We start from the raw sequence: 16,566 nt of genomic DNA on the forward strand, positions 1-16,566 counted from the left end.
CTTCCCACCTTCTGCCTTCCAATCGCACATTGTCGCCCCTTCTTCTTTCCAGACTCTTCTCGAACATTTCGGGCGCCACGCTACGCCTCGCCGCGATCGCGGATCGCCGGGATCACCAGGGTACGGGTGCCGGCGATCGGTGCGAGAAACCGGGCCGCCAGCCAAGTCGCTACTCCATCACCACCACACTCCCCATGCGCCAGAATAATGATTTTTGTTTTCGGAGCTTTTCTTCGTCTCCTTTTTGCTGTTCGGACAAGCGTGGGCCGCGAATCGCATGGGCAGCGATCGGCCACAGATTGTCACACACTTTTTGGGACGCTGGAACAAGGGACGAGAGAGAGAGAGAGAGAGAGCACCGCATCGCGGGGGGATTTTTGCTGTGGCGAGCTGGAAATGTTGTGCGAAAGTAGATGCCGGAGCAGCACGCGGTCCATGCAGACGTTTACACAAACACAGGCACGCACGCACGCACGCACGCACGCGAAGAGACAGATTGGGAGAGAGAGAAGTGCGCGGTAACTGGGGTCGCAGTTGGTCGCAGCGGCGCACGCGGCACATAAACCTGCGAACCGGGCGCTCTGCTCCTGCTGCGTTCGCCGCGCCGGATAACGCACACGAGCAGCGCAGACCGTGCTGGAGAGGCGTCGTCCACCAACGAGCGTACAACACACTGGAGGAGGAAATGACACTTTGGGGGGATGAAGAGGCCTTTGGCCGGAGCACGGGCGCCCGCTCGTGACGTTGACGATTTGCTTCACACCCAAAATGGGGTGTGTGCGCACACACTGCACCATCGTCATCGTCATCGTCATCATCATCGCTATACGCACTACTGTCACCAACCATGCACACCAGTTGGTTCGGTTTGGACGTCATTAACCACCGCACTATCTTTGGGCCGTCTCTCTCTGGGGGATTTAATCATTTTCCACCACCACCACCACCACCACCTAGGCGATCCTACTGATCCCACTGATAATGAGGGAAAACTAGACAACGATTCTCACGATTGGTACCGTCGTTTTCCGTTACGCTTTCTGACAAAATATATCACTTCACTGCGTTGCACAAACTCGGACTGAACGGAACGGCGAAAGCAACGACGGCGCGCGCCGGCGGAACGCATCAACCGCAGCAACAAAAAAAAAACAAAACCAAAAAGTGCAACACCGTTTAAGTGACTTAAGCGAAGGGAGTTTAATTCCCGGGCACCGGTCGTTTGTCGTGTCGTTTTGTTGGTGCGCCCGACCGATCTTGGTGCGCGCCCCACACAAAAAACACTTCCAAACGTTCGCGTGTCTTCTTTGTAACTGCGGGAAAGCTCCCGCATGTTCCTCGTGGCGAGCGCGCGGTTGTGGCTCAGAGTTGGAGCGCCAACCAACCGGCTCGGAGATCGGAACGTACGCAACCGTATCTCTCTCTCTCTCGCGCCGTGATGGTGTCGCCTTCGGTTCGGGTCGACGGAAGAGATCCGACCATTCGCTTCTGGGGGGAGGGAGCCTAGTGCCTTACACGTTGCGTTCGGTTTTGGAGCCCGAGCCAGAGCATATAACCAAGAGACGGAGAGGACGAAGTAGTGAGAGAGCGAGGGAGCAATCTTCGGGTGGCAACAACACCGGATCCAACCCCCGGCACGAGAGTCAAAGCCAACAGAACGGAAGAGCGTTTTGTGGAGAATAAATTCTATGTGCTCTTGTGACAGGATTAGCCACGGGGTAGAGTACTATTTGTTCCGGTTTCTACGCCGAAAGGAATTTAAAATGTGGAAAGAAAAAGAAATTAGATTGGTAATCGATCGATCGAGCGGATTGCTCGGAAGGTAAAGAGATATATCTCAGACGTCCTACATTCTGCAACTGCATACTTTTGAAGCAGTTTTATGCAACAGTTTGACAAAAATGGTTAATAGAGCCGCACTGGTCGGAAGAAAGTTGCACTCTGCATTCGTTGTCTCACACAACACGACAAAGACGAACAATTCTGCGCTTTAGTCGAACGAATGACCTACATTCCGCGGTTCCACCATCGCGACGACGTCAGCAACGACGCCACACGACTTTCTTAACAGAAAAATAAGCGCAACAAAAAAAAAACCAACATCGGTCACGGACGAAACGCCGATGGACGAGTGTGACCTTGGCAAGGATTTACACTTTCACGGGAAAATCCTTCACCGAAGCGTTCTGTGGCTGCTGGGTCCGTCAATTACCTCCGGCCAGGCGCGTCGTAAATTCGGTTGGACGTGAAGCGAATACCAAATGGGTCAATACTGGGGAGGAAAGCTGCCTATGGGGTTTCCACTTCCTTCAGCAGGTAGCCACCACTAAACTAAGCCCATTCCATAGGTTTTTGCTATTCCCAGCTGACAAGTTGCTGACCGAGGTCAGTCTGCCGGCTGCCGCGGCCGCCGCCGCCGTCTTGGGGGGTGGTTTTGGAATCGGTCAGCAGGCCTCCGTTGTTCATTGGGAATGCAGAGAATGCAAATTTCACCATTCCCCTCGGTGGAGCAGTTTATTAGACCTTCTGGACCTTTGGAGCGGCAGTTTGCTGGACTCCTCGCGGGATGGAAAGTCTATCCATTTTGTGCAGAAGGTATGCGAACTGTACTCTGTGATCATATTTGCAACAAAAGTCTGGATCGTCAGCAGATGATGCACTAGTTTCAGAGCAATTAGCGACCACTATGCTTCTTATCGATGGCATTAGAATGTCAACTAAAACGCTTTAGGCGATGGTGAAATGCATAATCATCCAGAAAACACGATAAAATGTAGCTATAGTACGTACGCTGCTTGGGCCAGCCATATGTAATCAGTTGATTTGGTTAACACTTACCTAAAAAGAGAAAAAAGAGAAAGGGAAAATTGTTATTTTATAGAATTCAAACTAATACCAAGCATTACATATATATATGCATTAATGTATGAAAAAAGAAACGCATCAGAAATTGTATATTATCTGTACTATAGAAGAATTTTGGAAGAAGATTTAGACTAAATCCCACTTCTGCTTCAATAAAACATTACTAACAAATGTAAAATCGAGCCTTACTCTGGTGTTCTGCAACTCGCGTACACAATGACCTTTTCGAACTTTAAAAGCAATTCCGTAATGCGCGAAAGAACGTTGGTCAAATCATTCGGTGTCATCCGCAGTGTGGTTAACCGAGAACACAAAAATGTGAAAAATGGCCTGCGAGAGGGTATCGTTGTTGGTATCGGACATGACACGACAATTGCGCAACTTTTGGTGATGAGAAAACGACCAACAAAGAGGCAAAAAAGACAGAAAGAAAGAACCAGCACCAGCAGCGAAAAACTGTGTCCTTCGTTGGCACGCTGATCTACTTCCGCTTCTAATGAATCCCTGCATCATCGTCATCCAACATGAGCATCGGGAACTGCTGACAGCCTTGCTGCCACTGCTGGTGCTGCTGCTGCTGCTGTTGGCTCCAGTCATGAAGACATGTTTGCGGAGCGTAGGATCCTTACGGTTTTCGTCATTGCGCCACGGTTGCGTGAACTTTATCGACTAACTGATGCTGATGCTGCTGCCACTGCACTTAGTACGTGTTCGCGAGCGACTGTAGTACCTAGAGCACGGTGCTACTATTACGTGAGCGTCAGCAGATTCTTTTCTCATTCTTCAAGAGCTACTTGAAGTTCATCTTGGTCAACCGGCGGTGCGCGCACAGAACCATGGTGTGTATCGTGCCGTTGAGTTTTCCCCCGAGAAGCGAAGGAACAGCTCTGCATGGAACATGAATTGCGTCTCATTAGTGAAATTCCACGGAAGCCATACGTAACCTTTCAAGGGAGCATTCCTTTTTAACAGTAAAATTCTAGTACAAAATGCTCATAGACCATGCATGTCACGTTAAAAATGATGCACAAAAAATAGAAACGCTCGAAATTGTTGATTGACTTCAAATGAAATATGACGTAAATAAAAGTTTGCTTGATTCTCACAAACGATGATTTCTCTCTTTGCACTTTTGACCTTTATGTCCTTTCACTGGTCTTCAGCGCACAAAACGAAGTATTACAAGTACGAGACGCAAAAAAGAAGGATTAGAATTCAACATTGAAACCCAGTTTCAAATAGGTGGTTGTAACAATGAAAAGTTGGAACAATGACAATACGTTACCAGCTCTTATTCTTATCAGGTGTTATAACCGGCAAGCGGTCGTGGCTTCTGACAGTTTCGTATAGTTACTTTTTCAAAGGAACTCCTGTACCTCTCGTACAGCTTCAAACTTGAGCAAAAGGGCCAAAGAAATAAGCACAACTGAGCGAACCGAACCAGAAAAATCAAACACCCAATGTGCCATGATAACGATAATGGCAAACAACCGACCAAAGTAGATTGAAAAAGGAAGGCGTTGCCTAAAGTAGCGTCGTCTTTTACTTACTTCATAATTTTGGCACACGGTCACGACATGCGAAACTTATTTTCGCTCTATATGATCACGTCGCACCGAAATGATCGCTCACCGATCGCACATTGGCGACAATTGTTTGGACACTCGCCAAGGATAGCGTCTAATTTGTTGTGTCCATATCGTGTCCGGTTCTTTCTCGATACTGATCCACCCAAGACTAGTTCCGGCCAATCGGAGACTGGAAATAGCGCGCAGTTAACAAGGATACCTCCCCAGTCTGCTTCTCCTTCCGAGACCTTTGCTCCCGACGATGGTCCCATTATGATGTGTAAATGAGCCCCAGTCCAGCCATCCAGTGCCTTTGTGTGCCTCGTGATTGACGAGATGGGAATTTAGGGTGACATTGCATGACTGATAAGCGCATGTTCAGCATCGAGAATCGACCGTAACAAAGCAAATCGTCTTCAGTATGTTGGTGCTCATGGATGAGTCGAATAAGAAACTATGACCGGTTAGGTGATTCCCTTTGAAATGCGTCCTAGTACTAACGACTAAAGACACATGAAAGGATTCCATTCTCAATGATCTTGTATCTAAATTGTTGTCGTATTAAAAATTCTTCTAAAATCAAACCCATTCCGCGAAAATACATTCAGCTCGCGAAACTGCGTGAAATAAACAGACTCCATTTCAAGCAGTTCTGCTCGAACCCCTGAAGCTATGCAACAAATTACGCTCGTGCTTTAAATTTCAGCCGTTAAATTTGAGTCGTTTTTTTTAATATTTTTTTAACAAAATCAACAACCCCTCGCTCTCGATAACACTCCCTACCTCTTTTGCTTAAATAATATTAGGGCATAAAATAATGTATCAAATGGTTGATTTAAGTTAGTAATTTTCGATGAAGTTTCCTTTAAATTACGACACGAACAAGTGAATTAAACTAAGAAAATATGTTAGCTTGCCTTTTTAATCAAACCGACCGAGTAACCAGGGCCCATAAAAAAGAGATTATTCCTGACCTTCGCAACCTCTAGCAACACGTGGGCGCACTAAGTTGAAATCCTGTTCTTTTTTTTTACAGTACATAAAAAATTTACTGAGATAAGACTACGTTAGCACATGTTTCAAACTAGACTCGCGTCTTGATGCAAAGCGGAGGCATTAAAAAAGATCATACGTATCGCGGCCTCTTTTGCAGACGATTATCGCGTTCAGAACATGATGCTCGGCAAATACGTAATCGTTTTGTTACGGCCTGCAGCAACGCATTCGATTGAACAACTTTTCACGCCGACATACGTCAGTGAAGTAGTACTCGTCGATCGGGATCTGATAATGGCCATGTTCTACGCAGGAACATGAGTCTAACGTTGGATTCAACATAAATGTTGATAAAGCTATAGACACAGCAACGACATTGGCACGATTTCTGAGCAGGGAATGAGTGCAGTTCGCGCTTTTAATGTGTATGACGCATTAGTGACCAACACAGCATAGCAGAATCCGTTCGTTCCTTACTTGGCGATATCCGGTGTATGAATATACCGTAGCACATGTGTTCGATTTGTTCCGCATCCAGTCGTACACGCTGAACCGCAGGAGGGTTGTTGCCCGGTATAGTTGCACCAACTTTCGCGAAGAAGTAGTAGTAACGAAGCAATAAAATAGAATTATTTCTGTTCCGTGTGTTTCACCTGCAACCCGTCTGCTGTCCAACATACAACACGGCAGTGGAACGTTCGTCTGCCCTAGTATCCTTCTAGTGATTCACTTTAAGAAGTTTTAAACAAATATAAGACATTCTTGCTTCATTCAATTTCGTTGGAGGATTCAACAATGCACTTAATATTTAAAAACGTAAATCATTAAACAAATACAAAGACATTAACTTGCAAAACAACAAATGTACACTATTTCACCAACTTTAGCACACGTTTTATGACAGTAAATGATTATGAAAACATATGTTGCAAACATGAACCCATGGAAACTGTTGTACTTTTGCGTTTACCCATCAATTCTCATGCTTTAATGGGCGAAAATCAATCGCTTTACTGTCCGTTGCGTAACATATAAGAACGCTTTGTTTGCGCCACCCAGCCCCCTGGGATCCATTATAATCGCCGAAATGGGTGGAGTACAGAGTAAACGAAGAATTTATGCTCCGCCGGTGCCGTTATCGCACGTTTGCACCATCATCATCAATACGTTTTTGATCGCTTTCGCGGTCAGCAGCATAAATGAATATGGATGGTATGGGACGGTGTGTCTTGCGCTGATCCTCCTCTTCTTCGTGAGTGTTGCGCATCCGCTTTTTCTCACATCTCAAGTCCCATACTTCAAGTAGCCGGCTACACTTCAACCACCAGGCGCGAGTGCAATCACCGGTGGAAGAGAAAATAACACTTGGATAAGATGATTGGGAGGGTTGGGAGAAGGAGGCACTGGGAAGCAAGCAATTGCGGGGGTTAACCTTCGCTTCCTTGCCCTAAATGCTACTAAATCAATACGCGCCACCCCGCGTGCTGCTGTGGCCTTGAAAGTTGTACCTCGTAAAACATATGCGCGTACAGATCTGAGAAAGCAGCACCAAATTCGGAGCATATTTTTGGAGTACTCTTCTTAGAAGATCAATTCCCCCCTGGGCAGCGGTAGTAGTAATCGGAAGCGGTATCCTGACGTTTCCGTTTCGCTCTCAGAGGAAGCTCCCGGGAGGAAGTCGAGGTACAATCTGCGTTCGGAACCACCTAAGGCGGATTTCCTTTCCTCGTTCATCTTTTAAACATTAGCAATAGTCCTTCGATCCCACTGCCACTTCGAGGAGATGCGAAGCCGGCTTCTTCAGCCGGTCGCAAACGGCGCCACAAATACTGCGAAGAAGCCTTGGATTCTTCCCTTAGGGAAATTTAACATCCCATTGGCCCGGACCGACCCCACGCTTAACCTCTCCCTAACGTGGCATTCTACTAACCGTAGCTGTGACCATGAGGAGCGCGCGTTGGAGCCAAGCGTTGATAAATAATTCAAACTGTACACCAAATCCACGGTTTCCCTCTTGTACCTCTAGGCGCCGCCTCCAGTTCGCGACGAGACCGCGACTCCAAAAACGAGAGCCATCTTAAGCGGATTTGGTGAACATTGGGCGATGGTCACGTTGTAGTAGGACAGGCGCAAGATAAGTTTCAGTAATCTATTATTCGTCCCATATACTGGCGGAAACCCGTACTCGCAAAATATCTGTACCTAATCGAGAGAGCGAGAGGCGCCGGTGAAGGCAGAATGTTCCAGTCAAAAGGTTTCGTTCGGGCAGCGGTTGACAGATGGCGAATAATTTACTTGCCAAGTCCTTGATCCATAAACCTAATTCAGCCAAAGGACTCCTAGACAGTGCGCGATGTGTCACGTAAAACGGACAGCATCCATAGAAAGAATGTACCCACTATATCATCTACATTTTGTAGTGTCAACCATTAATATGAAGAGATAAATATAATGTACGAACACATATGAAGACAACGATGGAGGTATTGATCGCCAGGTGATGCCACACATGACACTTACCAATGCAGATAAGCTCGATTGTTTCCACGATGAATACCATTGCATAGATTTTGGTCCGGGCCTATCAATACATGCACTGCCCAACACAACACAAATACACTTGGCCTTTTCTATGCTTACTGAATGAAGATGAACCACAACCATGTGTCTGTTGTTAACGAATTGTTCTACGTAGTTCATCAGCACATGTAAATCCGAGAAGTGCTTTGCAGAAAAATGAACATTAACTATTTCCAAACGCACATCATGACTAAACACAGGCCCAAATATAATCGAAATGATGCCGAAGTGCTTTATGTTAACGTGACAAAGGTAACAATGAATCTAATATTGCCAACGGTTACGCGGTTCAACGAGCGGAGGATAATCAGCGTTCAGCATTAGGGGGATTATGGGAGTTATCATCATATCTATCCGGTTGCAACGGTGCTCGGTTGCCACCGGTGCGGTGCACTACTTCCGGTTAATAGGTTATGATCCCTAATGACGACTGCCAGCCGTACGGTTTGTAGTGTCGCGTTTCACAATCTTTTATGCTCTTTGCAAAATCTTAATCCAAAACGAGTCGTAAGACTCCGAGTCATTTTAATTATCATGATGGATGGTAATGAGAGTCATTATGCGTTTCCTTTACCGTTTAGTTGTGTGAATGGAGTGTCTTGTCATTGGTCGGACCTACCAAAGTTACTGCAATTGTTTAACTTAACAAAGAAACAAAGTTATGTAAAGGGTTTAATTTTGAATGCACATGTAGGAACACATCGATTACAATGGACGACAACTCGTTAAACGTATGTTATAGTAACATATTAGCAAACAAGTTCGTGCATTATATTACCCAACCAACCATCGAATACGATATGAGGAGTTAAACACAAAAACGAGAAAAAGTTCTAGAGGGCAATCAATAATTGGATCGGATGACGGTTAAAGGAACAGGTCCAATCCATCACTCGAAACTTAAGCGCAGTGTGGTTGCCGGTCGCTGTAATGAAGATAGATTCCAGCGTCTTAATTAAAACAACTCCGACCACTCCGCGGCCTTCTTCTTATCCACGCGCTCTTTTCACACTTCCCAAGAATGTGGTGCTCGCATGAAGGAAAGAGGTAGGGCGTCGGAGAAAGAAAGAATGTAAGGATACATTCTAACACTTTCGCAGACCACCCATTTTACCCTCACGATGGATCTATCAGCCACTTTTGCGAGTGTCAATAAACGAAAAGTTGACGAAGCGATACCAAGAGCACGAGGCGCTGAAATCGCACAGCCACAGTCATCTGTCACCTTCCTTCATCTCCTTGTCCTTGAGCTTGTGGCGGCGGTGGCGGTGGCGGCGCCGTCGCCAATCAGAAACAGCAGCCAGTTAACCTCCGGCGAGAATGCGTAGGAGGCACGGTGGGTCCGCCTAGTCACATCACGTCGACAGTGTCTCTCCATCACCTGGCATGCGTTTGTTTCAACGCGAGACGCGAGAATGTTGCTTGCTATTCATTGGTACGAATAGAAAACCAGGAGACAAGAAGATATCCCCTTTGCGTGGATGCGATGGAGCAGCCTTTTCTGACATCTTCGAAGGCAATCATCTTAGCTAGGGTGAAGCTCCTCTGCAAGGAAAGCACTACGAAAATGAGGTTGTGCTATTATGTGTACCAACGGTGGTGCCAAGAGTCGAATGAGTTTAGAAAGTCGTTATCGTCTTCTATGGCAGGAAGCACAAAAGCGTAAACCCTACGCCACACAAAGGCGTAGACAGCTCTAAGCTTTGATAGCACACATTTGCTAAATGCTAACATCTTTAAAACACCCACGTTTCTGGTCGTTGTATTAAGCATGGCTTCGAGATGAACGAATAGCCCAGATAATTCGGTGACACATTCAAAAGACAAATTTGTGATCATCGATCGAGCTTGACGAACAGACAATCGAACTGGACCGGCACTAAAACAAGAGGACACTCAGAAACAGTGATTGATTATACCGCACGTGGTACCAACTCTAGACAATCATAGAAACATGCGGATAGAAACCAGAAACCACAAATGACATCCCAACCAGACTCCTGCTCTGGGTGGCTCTGCACAAAACACAATACGGATCGTGCCTTATAGGATGTTGCAGTGGAAAGGTGAAAAGCTATTACCCAGACGGTGGAAAGAGCATCAAACAGTTCACTAACGACCACAAAAGGAACCCCCACCCGTCGCAGCCGAAACATAAAGCGAACATAAATGACTGGCATGCACGATACACCAGAAGAAAAGTAAGTAAAAAAACGAAACATTAAACACTCCATCTGGCCACACCGCGAATGGTTGGTGTGGTGCGGAATCACGGAGGAACAAAAGCTGAGATGGTTGGGGGCGGTGGACTAGAATTCAAAAAACTACAAACAATGGAAGTGTGAGGACAACTACGAGCCTGTGTGGCCACGACGTCTAAAACCCCAGGAAAAACAAGGAACTGCCTGCCTGCACTACTCCATGAGCGCCATGATGTTTCAACACAGTTTCAAAACATACGTTTTTACTTTCGTGCAAAAACCATCCACTGTTAGCACATTCTTCCATGCAAACCACGGAGTGGAGACGGTGCGGTTTCGTGACACACGCCAAACCCACAAACAGACACAAACACACCGATAACCTCAATTTTTGGTGAACCACTAGAAGGAATGGGGTGCCAAGGGGCGCTACATCGGTTGCGCGCGTGTCTAGCAACAGTTCTCGCCCCTCAAGGCATTCGTCACTTTTGTCATCGTACAGCCCGGATGCTTGCGCACGGGAATGGATTAATCGATCGATCGTTCTACAAATGCATCCACCTTCCACCGAGAGGGAGAGAGAGAGAGAGTTTTCGTCAACATCTTCGTGTCGCTGAGCTTTTGTCAATCGGTCATTCGGTCTGTCGTCGATGACGTGGTCGCGATCGTGGTCCTCTATCTTCGACGGTTGTTCCAGAGCATGCCAATGGCTGGATACTAACTTTCATCCGCCAGATCGGCGAAATGGTCGGGCATTGGGTCGCCGGACGATTCGGAACTGTACGTCGTCGTTGTGGTCGTCGTCGCCGTAGCCTTGCTGGAGGACGAGACGTTCGAGGTGGAAGATTTTTTTGCAACCGAACCACCACCGGTGCTGCCGCTAACAGCGGCTGACTTGCGCACCGCCACGGGTGGCTTAGTAAACGGCAGATCCTTGTCAATGCCGACCCCGAGTCCTTGGCCACCGCTCGCCATCAGCTGCTTGCAGATAATCGCCGAAAGGGCCGCCTTGGTGATGGTCTTTACTTTCGCACGCGGTGTCACTTCGGGAACGGTTTTCGATTTCGTGGTCCCACCGTTTGCCCGCGATGGTAGCAGCGGTGCCCCCAACGGTGCTGCTGCCGCCTGGCATTTAGGTGTGACGTCGGATTCCGTTTTACTTCGGCCAGATATTTCGTAGCTCGCTCCGGTGGTGATTGACCGTGGTTTGAGCCGCTTTTTTCGCTTATCCATCGATCGCTGCTGCTGCTGCTGCTGCTGCTCCGGTTGGTCATGGTTTAAACATTGAGGTTCTTCCTTGAGTGCCTGCTGTGGCACTGATGGTTGTTCTACCGGTGGTTCTCGTGTCGTCGAATGCTCTTTGGGCACCGATGGTTCGTCCGCGGTGGTCGGAGAATGCGCCATCAACCCCACAGGGTCGCCGCCGCCTACAGAGATAATTTTGGGTGAAGTTGATGTTGTGATGGCTGCTCGCGAGAGGGCGGCCATCGCAACTACTTCCGGTGGTTCCGGTAATGTCACGGTGATACCACCACCATCGGCAGACGCTGATGCTGCTGCTGCTGCTGCCGCCGTCGTTATGGTCGTCGTTGCCAGTGTCGCTATCTCAGCCGATGCCGTAGCGGTGGCCGAGGACATGAAAAATGCACATTCCGACTCGAAAAGCATGTTCACGTCGAACTTCTAATGGCGTAGACAATGTGTACTAGTGCCACTGCCAAGGCTATCACACTCACCCACCCAAAAAACAACAACCGGAACACAGTTGTATGAGTCTCGATTGGAAAGTGGAATAGAATTGAGGGGGCTTAATTCACTCTTGCACTCTTGGTCGGTGGTACCGTACCAAACTGTTCCGCTATGATGCACTTCACGTCGTCGTTTTGACGTCACTGATACACGGTGAAAACCTTATTTACAGCCACTAAAAGATGCCAATTACCAGCAGTTGGACGCCCTTTGTCTGTAGCGCATGGTAGTTACTCAAAAAAAAAAGTTCGAGCTATTTTTGCATGTACTTGTGTGGATCTTCCTAGAAAATCTTTTCAATAAGATGGCAAAACTTGTGCAATGAACATTTTAACGCACATTACCGCTTCGCACACACTACACGGTACATTAAACGAACTTAAAACAAAGAGTTGTCGTCGATTAACTGAATGACACACTTCATCCAAACACATCAGCACCAGGCTAACGCAACCTGCTATGGGCACGAGAAATACTGATGGAAAACATCACTTTTTTCACCAAACAAAAGAACAGTTCTCTCGGAAGTTAACGCGGAAACCAACTGCAAAAGATAAAAGAACTACCCACTCGACGGGACGGGACTAGACAACGTAATCGCGACTGCACAGCCAGACAAAACCCGCGCGTGTCAACGCGCACCACTCTTCGGCGATCAACTGTAGAGAGTGCACGGCAAAATGGGGAAATGGGTTCAAGTTCAGTGCGCGAATGGCGCGATCTCGAATCGAATCGTGGGTGTACCGGGGACGATTGCTGTTCCTTGCATTCGATTAATGCGCCTCGAGCATCGTGAGCTTCATCGCGGAATAAAATCGCGATGCCTTCTTCTAGAGCAAACGAGACGGTGACACAAGCGACAGGAGGAGGAGGAGGAGGTTTGGCAGAGCTTCTTTGTGCAGTGGCGTGCAAGAAAAGAAAAAAAGCTAGCGGATAACGAAGGTCTCGCCACCACACACCGCCACCGGTTCGTAATGTGGGGGGCCAAGTGTTGGCCGGCCCTAGTAGTCACTTCTGGTTGCACACTGATGGTTTGACGTCGGTTTGGCGCTAAATGAGAACACAAATACATAAAGCGTCGCAGCTGCTTGACGTGCCCGTTGTCGTCAATGCACAAGAAGCCATTTTGCCTTTAACGCTCAACAAAATTTACCTTCCTACTGTCCCCGCTGCCGGTGAGCGAGTGAGTTCGATAATGGTGACGTTATCAGAGCCGAGGAAGGAGCTGACTGGTGCATCGCCATCGGTGGTGCATCGGGCGCAACTGCACACAAAAGGCAAAAGGGCCTCGATGACGATGCTGCTGCTGTCGTACGTCGCCGGAAGGTGTATGGATTGCATTGTTCGCTGCACATGTGCTTATCTTAACTTCCATCGTATTGATAAACGCCGATGTTTTTTGCAAGGTTATTTATAGGCTAGAACTGAGGTACTACAATGCACCCAGCCTTTTGGTGCTTCTTTAATCTTACTTTGGTACTTTGGTGCTTCTTTAATTTTAGCTGTAGCAAAAACAATATTAAAAGTATACATTATGAGATGTATTCACAGATTACCTCACGAATTACCAAAAGTCTCTCGAATCTCTTAAGTGCTGGACGAAAACAGCCTTTAAAGTCAGCAGCCCATTTGGCACAATTAACTTGAAGCGCAGTTGTAAGAGGCTGTCGAGAGCATTCGAAATCAATCGATCGTCAATCAAATCTTAAACGATAATGATACTCTCTTAAATCGCCATACACCCGCCACAAGTGGAATCCACTTCTTAGCGGAAAAAACACTTTCTATCTCTTCAAAAGGAAGGCACTATGTTAAGCGGCACAGGAAAGAAGCTAATTTCCACGGAATTATCTATGAAAAAAAAACCACCTGTTTACTCGCCTGGATGGGCTTGAAGTTCGATCGGTTGATTGAAGTTGCAATGCATTTGAACAAGATTAACTGACGGTATCAACCGAAACTCAAAGAATACTTTTGGGAAACAGACGAAACGGCTCTCAACTGTATGTGTTACAACCAAGGCCGATTGAAAACTACTGTCAACGGGGCACTTTTCAATGTCACGATTAGCTTTCGTACGCCACATTGCTTCAGTGAGGGTTAAGAGAGATCTTGCTCCTGCTTTGCAACATAACGTGTGGATTGTCGGTCGACTCCACACTGACACAACTGTGCTGACTACTGTCAACAGGTGAAGAACGACCTACACGGCTGTAGTCGAAACAGACTCTTCCCCCTTTCTCTGGTAATGAATCTGGTGCGAGGTACACACACCAGCTGATCGACACTCTTGAGCAGTTTGGAGGAAAGCCCAACGCGCCACAGTGTCAGGCTCAAGTTTCCTCAAATGCTATCTTACACGCAACGAAACGTCGTCACAACAAACTGGCTGGCGAGGCGAGCAGCAGCGGAGGTGTCAGCGAACTCCGCGGAATGCAACGACTTCGGCGACACACCAAAGGGAGCCCTCTGCAATGCCAAAGTAAAAATAAACGATACTTCCGGCACAAGCGATGCTAGCCGATCGTCACGCGAAACTAACTAGCATCATGAGATCCTTCAACTACAAATCAGCGTAGAGGGTTGAACCAAAAAAAAAGGGGAATAAAGAAACAATGACGTGCTTCAGAACGATAAAGTATAAGGCAGGGCGTGATCAACGAAATGAAACGAAATGAAAAATGGATGGAATTTTGGGCATTTTCCCTTTTTTGGGGGGGGGGGGGGGGGGGGGCTTTCAAAAATCAACAAAAAACATATTTTGTTAAAGGAGAATATCATTATGACGTAACGCAGCGGCAGACCAAATGTCTGCCATCCTCAGCATATGAACAGATTCTTGTCAACCACCGCACAGGGGGCGCGCGAACACCGCAGCAACGCCCAATACGCCACCTCGTTGGCAACTGGCAACTCTTCTCACAGTTGACCACAGTTGGCGGGTGGCGCGTGTACATGACAGAAGGAGGAGGCGGTGGTAATTGCAGCCATGCCAGCGTCAGCAACCCAAGTGTACGATAGTACCACCCTCCCTCTTGTTGACGGGTTGATACCTCGACTATTTAGCACCACCATTTGCGAAATGACATGGGCGGCATTGTTTTTTGTTTTCCCCATGCCCATCCGCTAATAATGGAATGTGGAAAGCATGGAAAACAAATAACTTCATCAATCGCAACTGCAGCACATCCGAATGTTGTAGATTTGTTGCATCGTTTCAATATAACAATAACACTGTGTCTGATTGTATTTAAATTGGTTAATTAATAATTTGAGTTAAATTAGTTACCGATAATAAAACAATAAGCAATTGAGTAATGACCCAAGTATAAAACAAAGTAATGAAATATGGGCAAATTTTAAATCACCACGAAACACACTTTAAATTATCACAACATTGGTGCGCCGAAAATACAAAATGATCGCCAACTGGCGCAAATGAAAGCGTCGATGAATAGCCTCATCGTTATCGTTAGTCCATTCACCTAGCGGTACCGTACCACATGGTTGATTTCAAGGTATGCGACTAATGCACTCACCGACTATCGACCAATGACCGATGTTAGTTGTAAAGCGGTTGAAGGTACTACCATAAAACAGTTCAATCTTTTTTAGCATGAATGATTGCCGCGCTTATTCAACCCATTGTGGGTTTGGGGATCGACCAACGAAGCCTCCTTTTGATGTGTTTTACTCTTCAATTACTGAAATATTAACCTATCTCTCATATATTGAAGGCAATGGAAGAAAAAAGCCCCCAGTTTCTACCGATAGCCAGAAACATAAGAGGTAACATCAAATATGAGAAAGGATATGTTTTACGCTTTGCAATTTTGCAAGTTATTCAGTGAAAATTCATTGTATTCAACAAGCCGCCCAGAAACGGTTACCATCTGCCACGAAAGAGTATCAGTTTGATTGTTCAATGTTCGTTTCAATGTTGCTACCGTTCCCTGGTTCTGTCTGCTGACTTTTCCACCATTTCCAAGCTCTCCGTTTTCAAGTGAATTTATATTCACGAATTCTCCATCACGCCCAGAGGTTAGGTTGTGCGGCTGCTTCAACAGCACAGAATGATTTATGCATGTTATCATATTTGAAAGTTTATCGTCTTGGGCAAAGCTAAATGACATTGCGATAAGCGACCGGAAGAGAGCCATTCGTAGGAATAGCAATACACCCTCCCTCTTCTCTGATGCGAGGCCTCTTGCTCGGTGCTGCTTGACGGAAACGGAAAAATGAGTAAAATGAGTCGTTCAGAATGTGAATTTACACTTGAAATATGAGTACCATTTCCCTCTGCCAATCCTTGCGATGGTAATGTGAGCACACCAGCATGGACGCCCCAAGGAAAACGGTTCTGGCCGTGTCCTTCGCGATTGAAATTGTTCCCTATTTTTGCTTTAGAATTTGAACAGAAATCGTTTGTTGAAATAAGCTAATGGGAATGTGTTACAGGTAAGAAATAAGAGAAATTTTACAAGTACTTGTACCTGCGGGACCATAATTCACCTAAAAAGGTCATCGATGTTGAATATAAGAACACGATAAAAAGAAACCAAACCCATCCCAAAAACAACACTTGCTAGGGATTAGCAATGCTTGCT

At 46.6% G+C, this 16,566-nt stretch overlaps 1 protein-coding gene across 3 annotated transcripts in view; it reads right to left on the reverse strand.

Annotated features, from left to right (window-relative positions):
* LOC126571207 (protein kinase shaggy) overlaps window positions 1-12,225 on the reverse strand; it is a 41,537-nt gene extending 29,312 nt beyond the window's left edge. The window contains exons 1-2 of one of the 3 annotated variants that reach the window (XM_050229526.1): window positions 10,933-12,225; window positions 5,907-6,017 (exon numbers count right to left, since the gene is read on the reverse strand). In XM_050229526.1, coding sequence (XP_050085483.1) covers window positions 5,907-6,017; window positions 10,933-11,878 — 1,057 coding nt within the window. In that variant the 5' untranslated portion in view covers window positions 11,879-12,225. Of the gene's footprint in view, window positions 1-1,010; window positions 1,300-5,906; window positions 6,018-10,932 lie in introns of those variants that run through there. The other 2 variants (XM_050229525.1, XM_050229524.1) reach the window with 2 other exon arrangements.
* Between the last annotated feature and the right edge of the window lie 4,341 nt (window positions 12,226-16,566).

The sequence above is a fragment of the Anopheles aquasalis genome, chromosome 2, assembly GCF_943734665.1.
Source record: "Anopheles aquasalis chromosome 2, idAnoAquaMG_Q_19, whole genome shotgun sequence".
NCBI lineage: Eukaryota > Metazoa > Arthropoda > Insecta > Diptera > Culicidae > Anopheles > Anopheles aquasalis.